The sequence below is a fragment of the Lycorma delicatula genome, chromosome 9 (assembly GCF_047948215.1).
Source record: "Lycorma delicatula isolate Av1 chromosome 9, ASM4794821v1, whole genome shotgun sequence".
NCBI lineage: Eukaryota > Metazoa > Arthropoda > Insecta > Hemiptera > Fulgoridae > Lycorma > Lycorma delicatula.
In genome coordinates, this window is record NC_134463.1 from 26,151,891 (window position 1) to 26,165,100 (window position 13,210).

General features: G+C 30.1%; 1 protein-coding gene across 2 annotated transcripts in view; it reads right to left on the reverse strand.

Moving 5' to 3' along the window:
• Positions 1-13,210, reverse strand: part of Hira (histone cell cycle regulator-like protein) — a 79,681-nt gene that overhangs the window by 45,996 nt on the left and 20,475 nt on the right. For both annotated transcript variants that reach the window (XM_075374742.1, XM_075374741.1), the window contains exons 3-4: positions 3,832-3,942; positions 3,102-3,203 (exon numbers count right to left, since the gene is read on the reverse strand). In XM_075374742.1, the coding sequence (XP_075230857.1) occupies positions 3,102-3,203; positions 3,832-3,942 (213 nt within the window). The remainder of the gene's footprint in view (positions 1-3,101; positions 3,204-3,831; positions 3,943-13,210) is intronic.

A 13,210-nucleotide genomic window follows, 5' to 3' on the forward strand; every position in this document is an offset into this window, starting at 1 on the left:
TGTGTTTGATCCATCCAATATGATTATCAATAAGCAAACCTAAGAATTTAATGTCAGAAGTGAGAGCAACTGCTCTCTGTTGAGAAAGACTTGTGGAATAAACTCCTTTCTTCAAAGTGACACTACTCAATACAGAATCTTCAACATGAACACATAAAGATCGGTCACTTAAGAAACCCCCCTCCTAATAAAGGTAAGCATACTGCCCATGATGCTTCACTCTTTTGAGGGTGTTTATAATACCATAGCCAGGTCAAGTCATACACCTTTCTGATGTCAAAAAAGATAGCAATGAGGCACTGGTAGAGCAGAAAAATGTTTTGGACAGCTACTTCCAGTGACACTAGATAAAGTATGGAAGATTGTCCTTGGTGGAAAGAACATTGTTCTTGATATGTACGGGCATGTAACTGCCTGTGGTTCACTAATCTCTCCATCAGTTGTACAAAAACAGTTGCCAAAACACAAGCCTGAGGGGCATACTTTGTCTTTGCCAGGTTTAAGTATTGATATGACAATGACTTCTGATCAGATGTGTGAAGACTTGTGCAGAGAACAAAGCATTATAAATACACAATCGATGTTGTAGTTTGGAAGGTGTTTGGAAGGTGGAAATTTGGAAGGTGTAATAGCAAACTGAAACGAATATTGTCAAATCCAGGAGAGGTGTCATGTGAGTTTTTTAGTGCATGCAACAACTCATTGTATATACAGAGAGCATTTAACTAACTGACCAAATCACCTACATTCTGTCTGCATCTTACATCTCTGAAATTTGTTAGTATATGATGTAGTGAGGGACACCAAATGAAAACAATTTACGAAGTTAGCTGCAACTGCAGAAGATTACATAAGAAGTTTTCCATCATGATAAAGTCCAAGAAAAGATTGTTTCTGTGATTTGTAAAATACGTGAAGCTTCTTCCACATAGTAGACAGGAAAGCAGTGTGTGAGATGGTATCTACATAATTCATTCATGAATTTCTCCTAGGGTTTAAGAATACCCAATGATATACTGCTCTGACTTTAGGGTACAAATTCAGGTCTGCGGTTAAATTTACACTGCCTGCTGTTGTTTCCTAATCACGTTTTGGCAATATCATTCCACCAAGGAACAGAGCGACACCTAGGGTTTCCAGATGTTTGTGAGATTTATCTACTAGCATTATCAAGTACCATAGAGGTAAAAGAGGTAAACTGATTCAGAACATAAGCACTATTATCGTATCGTGATGGGAAGACTTTATGGTATCCATTCCAATTTGATCTTTCAAAAATCCATCTCTTTGGCCTTTTTTCCACACCGTCGATACCAAAAGCAATAATATTTTGCCTACGGTCACTGCAATAAAAGTTGTTACAAGGCTATTTAAAACAAGGGAGTAAACCCGCAGAGTATAAGTAAAGATCAATGTTAGACAATGCACCAGACAATGATGACATAAACGTGCAAGATCCATTATTTAGCAGAGAGGTCCAAGTCTTGTCTCACTTTGTTTTTATCGTATTTCCTCAAAAGGAACAGACTGATGGGCCCCATGCAATAAGGTGGGGCTTAAAGTCTCCTACTATTAACACAGGGATGGAATTTGTGTGAGATTTGATACATCTAGAGCACCAAACTCAGAGTTTGGTGAGCGATATAAATTGCAAATATCTAATTTGAAGGGTCAAATATCTCAAATATTCCACTGGACAATGTTCATAAATAAAGGGACTACAGATATATTTGCTATAATACATCTTGTATGAAAGCTGTCAAGCATTATAACTATGAAAATAAAATTAGTTGTAGGTAATCCAGGTCTTCTTAAAATTTTTCATTTTAATAAAATCAGAAGCCCTGAGGTAAGGGGGTTCTACAACCATATCCCCCAGTATATGAGGTGTTGAAGGAGAAGATTTTGAAAAATGGGAAGTCGCAGATGACAACCCGAAAGAGGTATTTGTATGGGCTCCATTAACAGGGAGCTTATTAAATGGCTTACCACCAGCTGCATCACATCTGTCTGTAAAGGCAAAACCTTGGGGAGAGGAACTTTCTGAGAGGCCCCACTATTTGTGGTTTCAATAGCTGCAACTACTGACTTCTTGTTCATCCTAGTTACCTTTGAAATAGTGGCTGAAAGTGAAGCAACTTGATCAGATAACATTTGAAAAAGTTTTCCAACTCGCTATTTTTTACTTAACTATAAGTTCAGCAGGAATAACCATATTACAATAAAAAAATTAATGTAATTAATAAAAGTAACATTTAAAAACTATTCACTTTATATATGAAATGAGAAGTAGTAATATTATAATAAGACACAAATAAACACTCAGTAATTGTGTTCTTAATATACTAAAAGAAACAGAACTAAAAAGACCATATGTATCATTCAAAAATCACTCTTTATAATAACTTAAGTAACGGGAAAATTATAATGAATAATCAAACATAAACACACAATTACTTGATTAAATATATATATTTTTTTTTAACCTTCCATTATGCCTGCACAATATTTGATATTTTCATTTCTGACAGGTACTAGACTATTTTTTGAGGGCATCTGATCTATGGAAATCATATATAATGTGTATTACTGTGCAAGTAACCAATTACCTTGACAGACCAACCCTCAATGGATAATTAATTAAAGAAAATGTTTTAATTATAATAAAAAATTAATTTAAAATAAATAAAGACCAGGGAATATCAGCTAGCCTTGCTAACAAACCACTGGATAGTCCATAATAACAGAATTAAAACAAAATCACAAAAATAACAGTATTTATAATAACAATATAACACAAGACAAAAAAGAAAACTAGCCCTCCACTGGGCATACTGAAATATTTGACAAATACATAATAAATAGGTATTCTTATCTATATCTTGAAAATCCAGTTTAAAAAAAAAATACACTTATATAGTCATTAAAAAAACATTTTAATTCTATATAATAACAAGTTGCAAAAGAATATTTATAAGATGATAGAATGAAATAATGTAAAGCAATTTCCAGGAAAAATATAATAAATAATATTCTTGAAGTATGTTAGTGCAATAGAGGATGGGTAATAAATATAATAAAGCAATTGATAATTTACCAACCAGAAGGGTATTTTGCAATATTCCAAATCATTATAAGCTTATCGTCTCCACCTGATGCTAAATATTTTCCAGAATAGCTCCATCGTACACTGTTGACACAAGCTAAACACACAAATTATGTTAATTATTAAAAATTGATTCTTGATTTGTAAATATTTTAAAAATAACACATATAAAAATGAAAACCATCTTGCAGAAGTGGTATCATGAAATTTTTTGCAATTTTCTTTATTTAAAAAATAGACATAAATGTTTCCAAGATTATTGCAAAGAAAAAAAAACATCTCTGGTGTAATATAAAGCAAGTCAACTAATAACAAATTGATTTTTAAAAATTTCAATTTGTTCACAAGTTTTTATAAAACTTGGAGAAAAAATTTTATATTTATTCATGAGCCACACTTTTTAGAGATAGTTTAATTTTTAAGGAATGATAGTGTACACAAGCGCAAATTATAACACGTATCATTAGCAATTCTTTAAAACGATTCTTTAGCATCAAGGAATCTAAATGGATTCAGAAGCCAACTCATCTAGCAGAAAATTCCTTACAATCTGAGAAAGGCCAACCTAACAAAATTAAAGAAATCAAACCCTACAATGAGTACCTAGGTAAGCCTTACATCTAGGTAAAAACTCTGGAACACATACTAATTGCTTCAGATAACAAATAAATAAAATTTTGCATTCACAACAGTCACAGTGGAATAATAATAAAAATATTATTTACCTTGATGGTTATCAAGTTGGCATAACATTTTTGGGCAGTTTTCATCCATTTCTTTCTCTTCACTAACAACAGGAGCCATATTCCAAACAACAACTCTCCCAGAATCTTCACCTTAAAAAATTTCAAATATTAAATTTCAATTATTTATAGTAACAGTTTTAATAAACTTAAAACAAATCACAAAAAAAAACCAGTATTAAACAAAAGAAAATAATTTTCTTCATGATTTTTAGAAATTACATTTCATTTGGTGATTTAGGAGAATTCAATGTTAATTAATTTAATAAACCTATCATATTCTATAAAGTAGCTCAAAACACTCATGTAATTGTTCAATTTTCAGGGTTTTTTTTATATGAATTTTGACCTTCATGCAAACATAGAATTTAAGTAAAAGAACTCAATAAATATGGATAACTAGCTGAATTATCTTGGTAAGCAACAAAGCTGCACAATATTCTACTTATAAAATGAATTATGGAATTAAAATAAAGTTTCAAAGAAAACATTCAAGAACAATAAAAACAAAGTAAAAATCTGTAACCAGATGTAAATTATTTACGTTGAAACAGTAATTATTAAAAATAAATATAATGTATTGTAACAAGACCAGCATATAATGGACCTGAATAACAGATCCCTGCCAATTAATAAGTAGTAGAAAATAATAATAGAAGGAATTCAGAAAGCATCTTCTTTCTAAGGCTAACAGGTCCGTGTAACAATTGTTCTTTGTAATATTGCCCATGACACACTTCAACAGAAGTTGTTCAATGAGAAAAATTATTGGACAGAGTAGCAATTTATGGGAAAATTTAACGACCCGAACAATCATTCTCATACTTCACCAATTAAGAAATTTGGGTCTGGTTCTGCAGGTCAAGAGGATAGAAGTATAAATGCTGCAGGAAAAGCGAGTTAAGTTAATTTAACTGAGGAGTATAAAGCAAGATTGTGTGTAGTACTGCAGTTTGTACAACATGTGAAGTGACGTCACAAGCTGGGTGAATGCAGCAAGTTGAGGTCAGTGGGTGAATGCAGGATAGACAATTAGTAAATGGGATAAAGTATTAAACTCATTCATAAATTGCTGGGTAATTTTATTTGTAAACAGCAAAGGTATGTACAGAAAATGGTACTGAATGAACTTTTGATTTGTATATCTTGTAGTTACTATAACATTAATTGTTAAAGGTGTAAATGTTAGCAGTCATGATAATGTTCTTTGTTAATGGGACTGAATTCTGGTTTTTACGATTTAACTACCTATCAATAAATTCTGACCTTACATTAAACTCTATTTGGTATGTAATCATTATTTATTACTATTATTATTGTTATTGCTGTTAATTATTATTGTTACTTTTGTTCATTATTATTATTATAATTATTGTCATTTTTATTATTGATTTGTCTTATTTCATTTATGTTCTTAAACTAATAAATTACAATTATATACACATTTTTAATTGTTAGTCTCTCAGTATCCAGATCGAGCTGCGAACACACAACAATGTAAAAACAAACAAAAGTACTAACAACCGGAAAAGTTAATTAAAAAAAATATTTTTTACAAGTACAAATAGAAATTTTTTCTATGTGTAATCTGGGTTATTCATTAGTCCAGAAAACATTCTGAATAGTTACCAACATAATGAATTTTGAAAACCAACAAAATGTAGCAGCATCTACTGCTTCAAATCCTGGTCAAAGTATAGTACACAGGCATCTGTACTACACTTTGACTAGGACAGCCAGGACCAAATTGAAGAGACATGAATCATTTTAGGAAAGCCTATATCCTGCTATTAGAAACTCCATTTGAGTGGCTTATAACTCAGCAACTTGCATCTTACATTTGAGCAAAGTTGTGAATGACTGAAGGTTAAACGACCCTACAAGCTTCAATTGATACAGACTCTTAGTATTGATGGATAAATTAGTGCTTTTATTTCTGAATTCGGCATGGAAGAAATGTGAAATCAGGTTTCACAGAATTATTCTTGTTTTTACTTTTTATATTCAAGGGATTGTGAACCACAATTAGAGAACATGGGGAGCCAAAATTCCCTGTGGGGATACTGAACATATGTGAAACTCACCAAAGGTAAAATCGTTTTGTGCTGTTAAAAAGTTAAGTATACAGAGAAATAAATTTACTATCATAGAAATAACGTGTTTAGATATATTGGAAAACTGGCTGATTCTTCAGCATAATGATGACAGGGATGATTAAATCTTCTATCAGAATAATCAGCAGTGATTATCTTCTACCAAAGAGAATCCGTCAAACTTCTTTCAAAGAGAAGCCATCTTCTAACAAGATTGTGGCTGTCTGCACTATTACCACAACAAAGTGTAGCAATACCTAGATGAAAACTTACCAAAACATTAAATAGAACGAGAAGGTGCAGTGCTACACTATTCCTATACCAAATTTAATAATATCCAACTTGTTTTATATGGATTTATTAAGGAGAGTGCTTTTGCACTACCACTGGCTCCTTAACTTATAGAACTTCTAAACTGCTATATCACCAGCACTGTAACACTGATCGACCTTGAAATTTTCATACAGATGGGACAAAATGAAACAATGCAAAATATCAGTTACATTGCAAAAGTAAACACAATTAACATCTGTGAGGTATATAAAAAAAAAGCTTGGACAATTTACCTTTATTCCAATGTACTACAATTTAGAATTTGTTATACACAATAATACCATTTAAAATGTTTCAAAGATTCAAGGGTTTTGTGTATTCATTAATAATTATAAATTTTCTAGATCATGTCTCTGCTATATTATGAGTATTATTGAAATTCTTCTCTATTAAGTTTTTTCTAAAGGTAAGAAAAAACTGCATAAGATGTCATTAATAAATTAGTATATTTTTGATGACAATGTGGATAATAATTGTGAATAACAAATGTAAGATTACAAAATAATACTCAGTCTTTTCTAATAATAGGCAGCATTTTCTATCACTCAAAGTGTAAGTGCCCGTTTTTAGTTCTAAATATTATAACTGCATCACACAAAGTTCAACAATACAATTGCCAGCTCAAGTTACTACTAATCTATCTCATTTTGTTTTACTACTGCTAGGTACTTACATTTATTCTATTAATTTATTTCCTACTTTATATGTACATTTTTTACATCAACTTTAACCACGTACATTATTTTATTATTTCCTGGATAAAATGAATATCTTTACTCTTAAGTAAAAATACATTTTATATATTACATTTATAAGTGTGGGAAGGCAGGTCATTATATAGTTTTATAATAAAAGTTTTATGTCTGTTTTACAGGCATTTTATAGTTTTAAATGTGCTGCCTCTGAACAGAAGAAATTCAAATATATACATGCTGAACAAAAATGAGATAAAAATAATACAGTAACCATTATGAACTATGAGAAAATTAGAAATTTTTGTTTAAATTTCACATTTACTTGCTGCTATGGTCCCACTAATCAAAGACGGTTTTTCATCTTGTCAATTAATCTCTTTTATTTCTTCTTGCCTTTCAAGTTTACATCTGCTGCCACAAGGCAGAGACCCCTTCTTCTGCTGGTCACTTCAACTCAATTCTGGTCATCCAAGAGTCTGGCTTTTCCTGCTATAGCTCCTTCCACTTTTCTTTTAACTTCTGCAGAGATCATGTTCTGCTCAGCTCAATTTTCTAATTCTGATAATCGCAACAGTGCCAGAATCTCAAAAAAATTTAAATCCCTGTTTTTCACTCCTCCCTATCGCCCCCCTTCTTTAACTGGCTCAAACATTTTTTTCAAAATACTCTTTTTTGAAAGGAATCAAGTTTCAGCAGCATGTGACATGGTTAGATCAATTATATGACATTGATCTAACCAATCTTCTGTTAGATGTCATTGATCTTTCACAATAACTGTTAGATGATACTGAAATCCTTTCACAATCTCAAAACCATACAGCCCTATTTTTATTTTCTCATTTAAACACAAATAAACCTCTTTCCTAAATTCTACTACTTTGGTCTTGAAAAAAATATATATAGTATAGCAAAAAAGTCAAATCAGATATTAATAAAGGCAAAACTAAATTAATTTGCACTATCATAATACAATCTAAAAATATATAAATATATATTAAATAATATATAAAAATAAATAACAGCAGCAAAATAATAATAGCAGTTCTACTACTAGTATCATTACCATATTATAGTAATATATTACTATATATAATATATATATATATATTATAAATAGTAATATATTACTATATATAATATATATATATATATTATAATATAACTATCTTTTTTCTTTTTTCTAATATAATAATTAATCAATTGAATGATATAATATAAATATCTTATTATAACGAAAAAATTTTTGTTGAAAAATTAAACTCAAAAATTAAAAATTGCAAAAAAATAGTAAAAAATTGCAAAAAAATTGCAAAAAATTAAAAAAACCAAATAATGGTTTAATAATTAAAAATTAAACCAAATAAAACCAAGAATCATGCAAATAATAAGATGAGAAATATGTATAATAATGATAACTATACAAAAAATCATTCCCACAATTATTGCAACCCAAATAACCAGAATTAAACTAATAAATAATAACATCAATAATTATGGCACCAATCTCAGGAATAAAACAAACATCACTAAAAAAATTAATAGCATACTCATCAATCTCAAAAAGGAAAAAAACAATGGATTTTTATACTCAAGCAAGATGCCTGATTAAAGGATTACTTTGATGAAGTAAATTAAGTGAAACCTCACTCATGCTAAATTGTAAAATCCAGAATTAAACTGAAACTAAAGAAATCAAAATTCTTAATGCATCACACATCCTTTTACAAAAAGATAAGCTAAATTAAGCTTATGGGTTCATACCCCATCGATGAATAAATTCTCTTTTTAATTAAAATAAATTTATCAAAAACAATATTTATCACAACAATAACTAAGAATTATTATAACAATATCCTCCAACAGAATAATATTCTCATGAATATCTATAGAAATTAATTTAATTTCTTTTCTACCCCTTTTAAAAAAAAGAAATAAAATAAATGAACAATCTATAAAATATTTAATTATTCAAAGAATATCATCATCAATTATAATAACCTCAATAATTATTAACTCTATCATTAACTGCCCCATTAATGAAAGAATTTTAATAATAATGAGAATTTTAATAAAAATAGGTATAATCCCATTCCACCTATGAGTACCAAGAATCATGCAAATAATAAGATGAGAAATATGTATAATAATGATAACTATACAAATAATCATTCCCACAATTATTGCAACCCAAATAACCAGAATTAAACTAATAAATAATAACATCAATAATTATGGCACCAATCTCAGGAATAAAACAAACATCACTAAAAAAATTAATAGCATACTCATCAATCTCAAATTCACCAGTAATAATCTTTTCATTAATAATTTCAAAACAACAATTTACTCTTCTATTAATTATATACACCATAATCACCTTAACTATAATAAACACGTTCAAAAAAAATAATATCAATTTTTTAAACCAAATCAATACTTAAACAAATTTAACAAAAACATCCCTAATAATTTCATCATTATCAATAAGAGGTATACCTCCAACTACAGGATTTTTAATAAAATGAATAATTATAAAATCAACAATTTGTATAGCACCAACAATTCCATTAATTATACTAATTTCATCAATTATATCAACATACATATACTTGAACATAATAATCCCTACAATAACCAAATCAAATAAATAAAAAATTAAAAAAATAATAAAAAAAGAATCAACTATCCCGATTATCTTAAATTTAATAGGAATTCCAATAATAATAATTTTTAAATTAAACTAAAAAGAAGGATTTAAGTTAAAAAAACTATTAACTTTCAAAGTTAAAATTATTATTATAAATAAGCCTTAGCAAGTAATGCACCTCTATATTTGCAATATAGAATCATAATTGAATACAAGACAAATAATGAGAGGTTTAAAACCTTAAATAGATTTACAATCTATCACCTAAATCAGCCATCCCATTCTTAATGAATAAATGAATATTTTCAACAAATCATAAAGATATCGGAACTCTTTATTTTATTTTTGGGCTCTGAGCTAGACTACTTGGAACAATAAGAAGAAGAATTATCCGATTAGAACTAATACAACCAGGGTCAATAATTAAAAAAGACCAAATTTATAATACCATCGTAACATCACACGCATTCATTGTAATTTTCTTTATGGTAATACCAATTATAATTGGAGGATTTGGAAACTGACTAGTCCCTATAATAATTGGTGCACCAGACATGGCATTCCCACGAATAAATAACATAAGATATTGATTACTACCACCATCAATCTCACTTTTAATTGCAAGATCAGGAACAGGATGGACTGTTTACCCTCCTCTCTCAGCCCAAATTGCACATTCAGGACCTTCAGTAGACCTAACTATTTTTTCTCTTCACATCGCAGGACTAAGATCAATCATAGGAGCAATTAATTTTATTTCAACAACAATAAATATACGACCAAAAGGAATAACTATAGAAAAAATACCCCTTTTCTGTTGATCAGTCCTAATTACAGCAGTTCTACTACTAGTATCATTACCAGTATTAGCTGGAGCAATCACGATACTATTAACAGAACGAAACTTTAATACCTCATTTTTCGACCCCACAGGAGGGGGAGACCCAATCTTATATCAACACTTATTCTGATTCTTTGGACATCCAGAAGTATATATTTTAATCCTACCAGGATTCGGATTAATCTCCCACATTATTACTAACGAAAGAGGAAAAATAATAACATTCGGTCATCTAGGAATAATTTATGCAATACTAGCAATTGGTATTTTAGGATTTATTGTATGAGCACACCACATATTTACTGTAGGTATAGATATTGACACACGAGCATACTTCACCTCTGCAACTATAATTATTGCAGTACCAACAGGAATTAAAATCTTCAGATGAATGGCCACAATACAAGGAATAACAAAAAAAAAATCACCCCAAATAATTTGATCTATAGGATTTGTATTTCTATTCACTATTGGAGGATTAACAGGAGTGATTCTAGCCAACTCTTCAATTGACGTAATTTTACACGATACATACTATGTTGTAGCCCACTTTCATTATGTACTATCAATAGGAGCAGTATTCGCCATTATAGCAAGAATCATTCACAGATTCCCACTAATAACAGGTATAAGAATAAATAAAAAATGATTAAAAATTCAATTTTCAACCATATTTTTAGGAGTAAACGTAACATTCTTCCCACAACACTTTTTAGGTCTAGCAGGAATACCACGACGATATTCAGATTACCCAGATAACTACATGACATGAAACATAATTTCATCCATAGGATCATTAATTTCAATAATCAGAATTATGATATTCATATTCATTAGATGAGAAGCCATAGCATTTAAACGAATTACAATCTTTAAAAACAATAAATCATCCTCAATTGAATGATTTTCAATTACACCACAACCTGAACACTCATTTAATGAATTACCACTAGTATCTAAGCCATTCTAAGGGTGGCAGAAAATTGCCATGAACTTAAAATTCATTAATAAATTAAAAAGTAATTTCCTTAGAAATATCATCATGAATAAAATTTAACATAATAAATAGAGCCAGACCAATTATAGAACAACTATTAAATTTCCATGATCACACTATAATAATTCTATTATCCATTACAGTAACAGTAACAATTATAATAGCAACAATAACAAAAAATAAATTATCAAATAATATATTAACAGATGTGTTAACAAATTATTAACATATATTGTTAACAATATATTGTTAATATTATTAACAAATAATAACATATACAGATATTAACAAATGTGGCTCTGCATTTTCACATAACAATAATGGAGGCGCCTTCCTTGGTAAAATATTCCGGAGGTAAAATAGTCCCCCATTCGGATCTCCGGGTGGGGACTACTAAGGAAGGGGTCACCAGAAAATTAAAAAATAACATTCTATGAGTCGGAGCGTGGAATGTTAGAAGCTTGAAAAAGGTTGGTAGGCTAGAAAATTTAAAAAGGGAAATGGGTAGGACAAATGTGGATATAGTAGGAATTAGTGAGGTTCGGTGGGAAGAGGAAGGCGACTTTTGGTCAGGTGATTTTAGAGTAATTAACTCAGCGTCAAATAATGGGCAGGCAGGAGTAGGTTTCGTGATGAACAAGAAGATAGGGAGGAGAGTGGAGTATTTCAAAACGCATAGCGATAGAATCATTGTAATAAGGATAAAATCAAAACCTAAACCGACAACGATTGTTAACGTCTATATGCCTACAAACGCCCATGATGATGATGAGGTAGAGTGTGTATACGAAGAGATTGATGAAGCAATTAAACACGTAAAAGGAGATGAAAATTTAATAATAGTTGGAGATTGGAATGCAAGCATTGGAAAAGGCAAGGAAGGAAATATAGTGGGTGAATACGGGCTGGGCAAAAGGAATGAAAGAGGGGACCGACTTATAGAATTTTGCACGAAGTATAATTTAGTAATTGCCAACACCCAATTTAAAAATCATAATAGAAGAATATACACTTGGAAAAAGCCAGGCGATACTGGAAGGTATCAGATAGATTATATCATGGTTAAGCAAAGATTTAGAAATCAACTTGTTGACTGCAAAACTTACCCTGGAGCAGACATTCATAGCGACCATAATTTGGTGATAATGAAATGTAGATTGGGGTTTAAAAACCTGAAGAAAAGGTGTCAGATGAATCGGTGGAATTTAGAGAAGCTTGAGGAAGAGGAGGTAAAGAAGATTTTTGAGGAGGACATCGCAAGAGGTCTGAGTAAAAAAGATAAGGTAGAAAATGTAGAAGAAGAATGGGAGCATGTTAAAAAGGAAATTCTTAAATCAGCAGAAGCAAACTTAGGCGGAATAAAGATAACTGGTAGAAAACCTTGGGTTTCAGACGATATATTGCAGCTGATGGATGAACGTAGAAAATATAAGAATGCTAGTGATGAAGAAAGTAAAAGGAACTATCGGCAATTAAGAAATGCTATAAACAGGAAGTGCAAACTGGCGAAAGAAGAGTGGATTAAAGAAAAGTGTTCAGAAGTGGAAAGAGAAATGAACATTGGTAAAATAGACGGAGCATACAGGAAAGTTAAGGAAAATTTTGGGGTACATAAATTAAAATGTAATAATGTGTTAAACAAAGATGGTACACCAATATGTAATACGAAAGGTAAAGTCGATAGATGGGTGGAATATATTGAAGAGTTATACGGAGGAAATGAATTAGAAAATGGTGTTATAGAGGAAGAAGAGG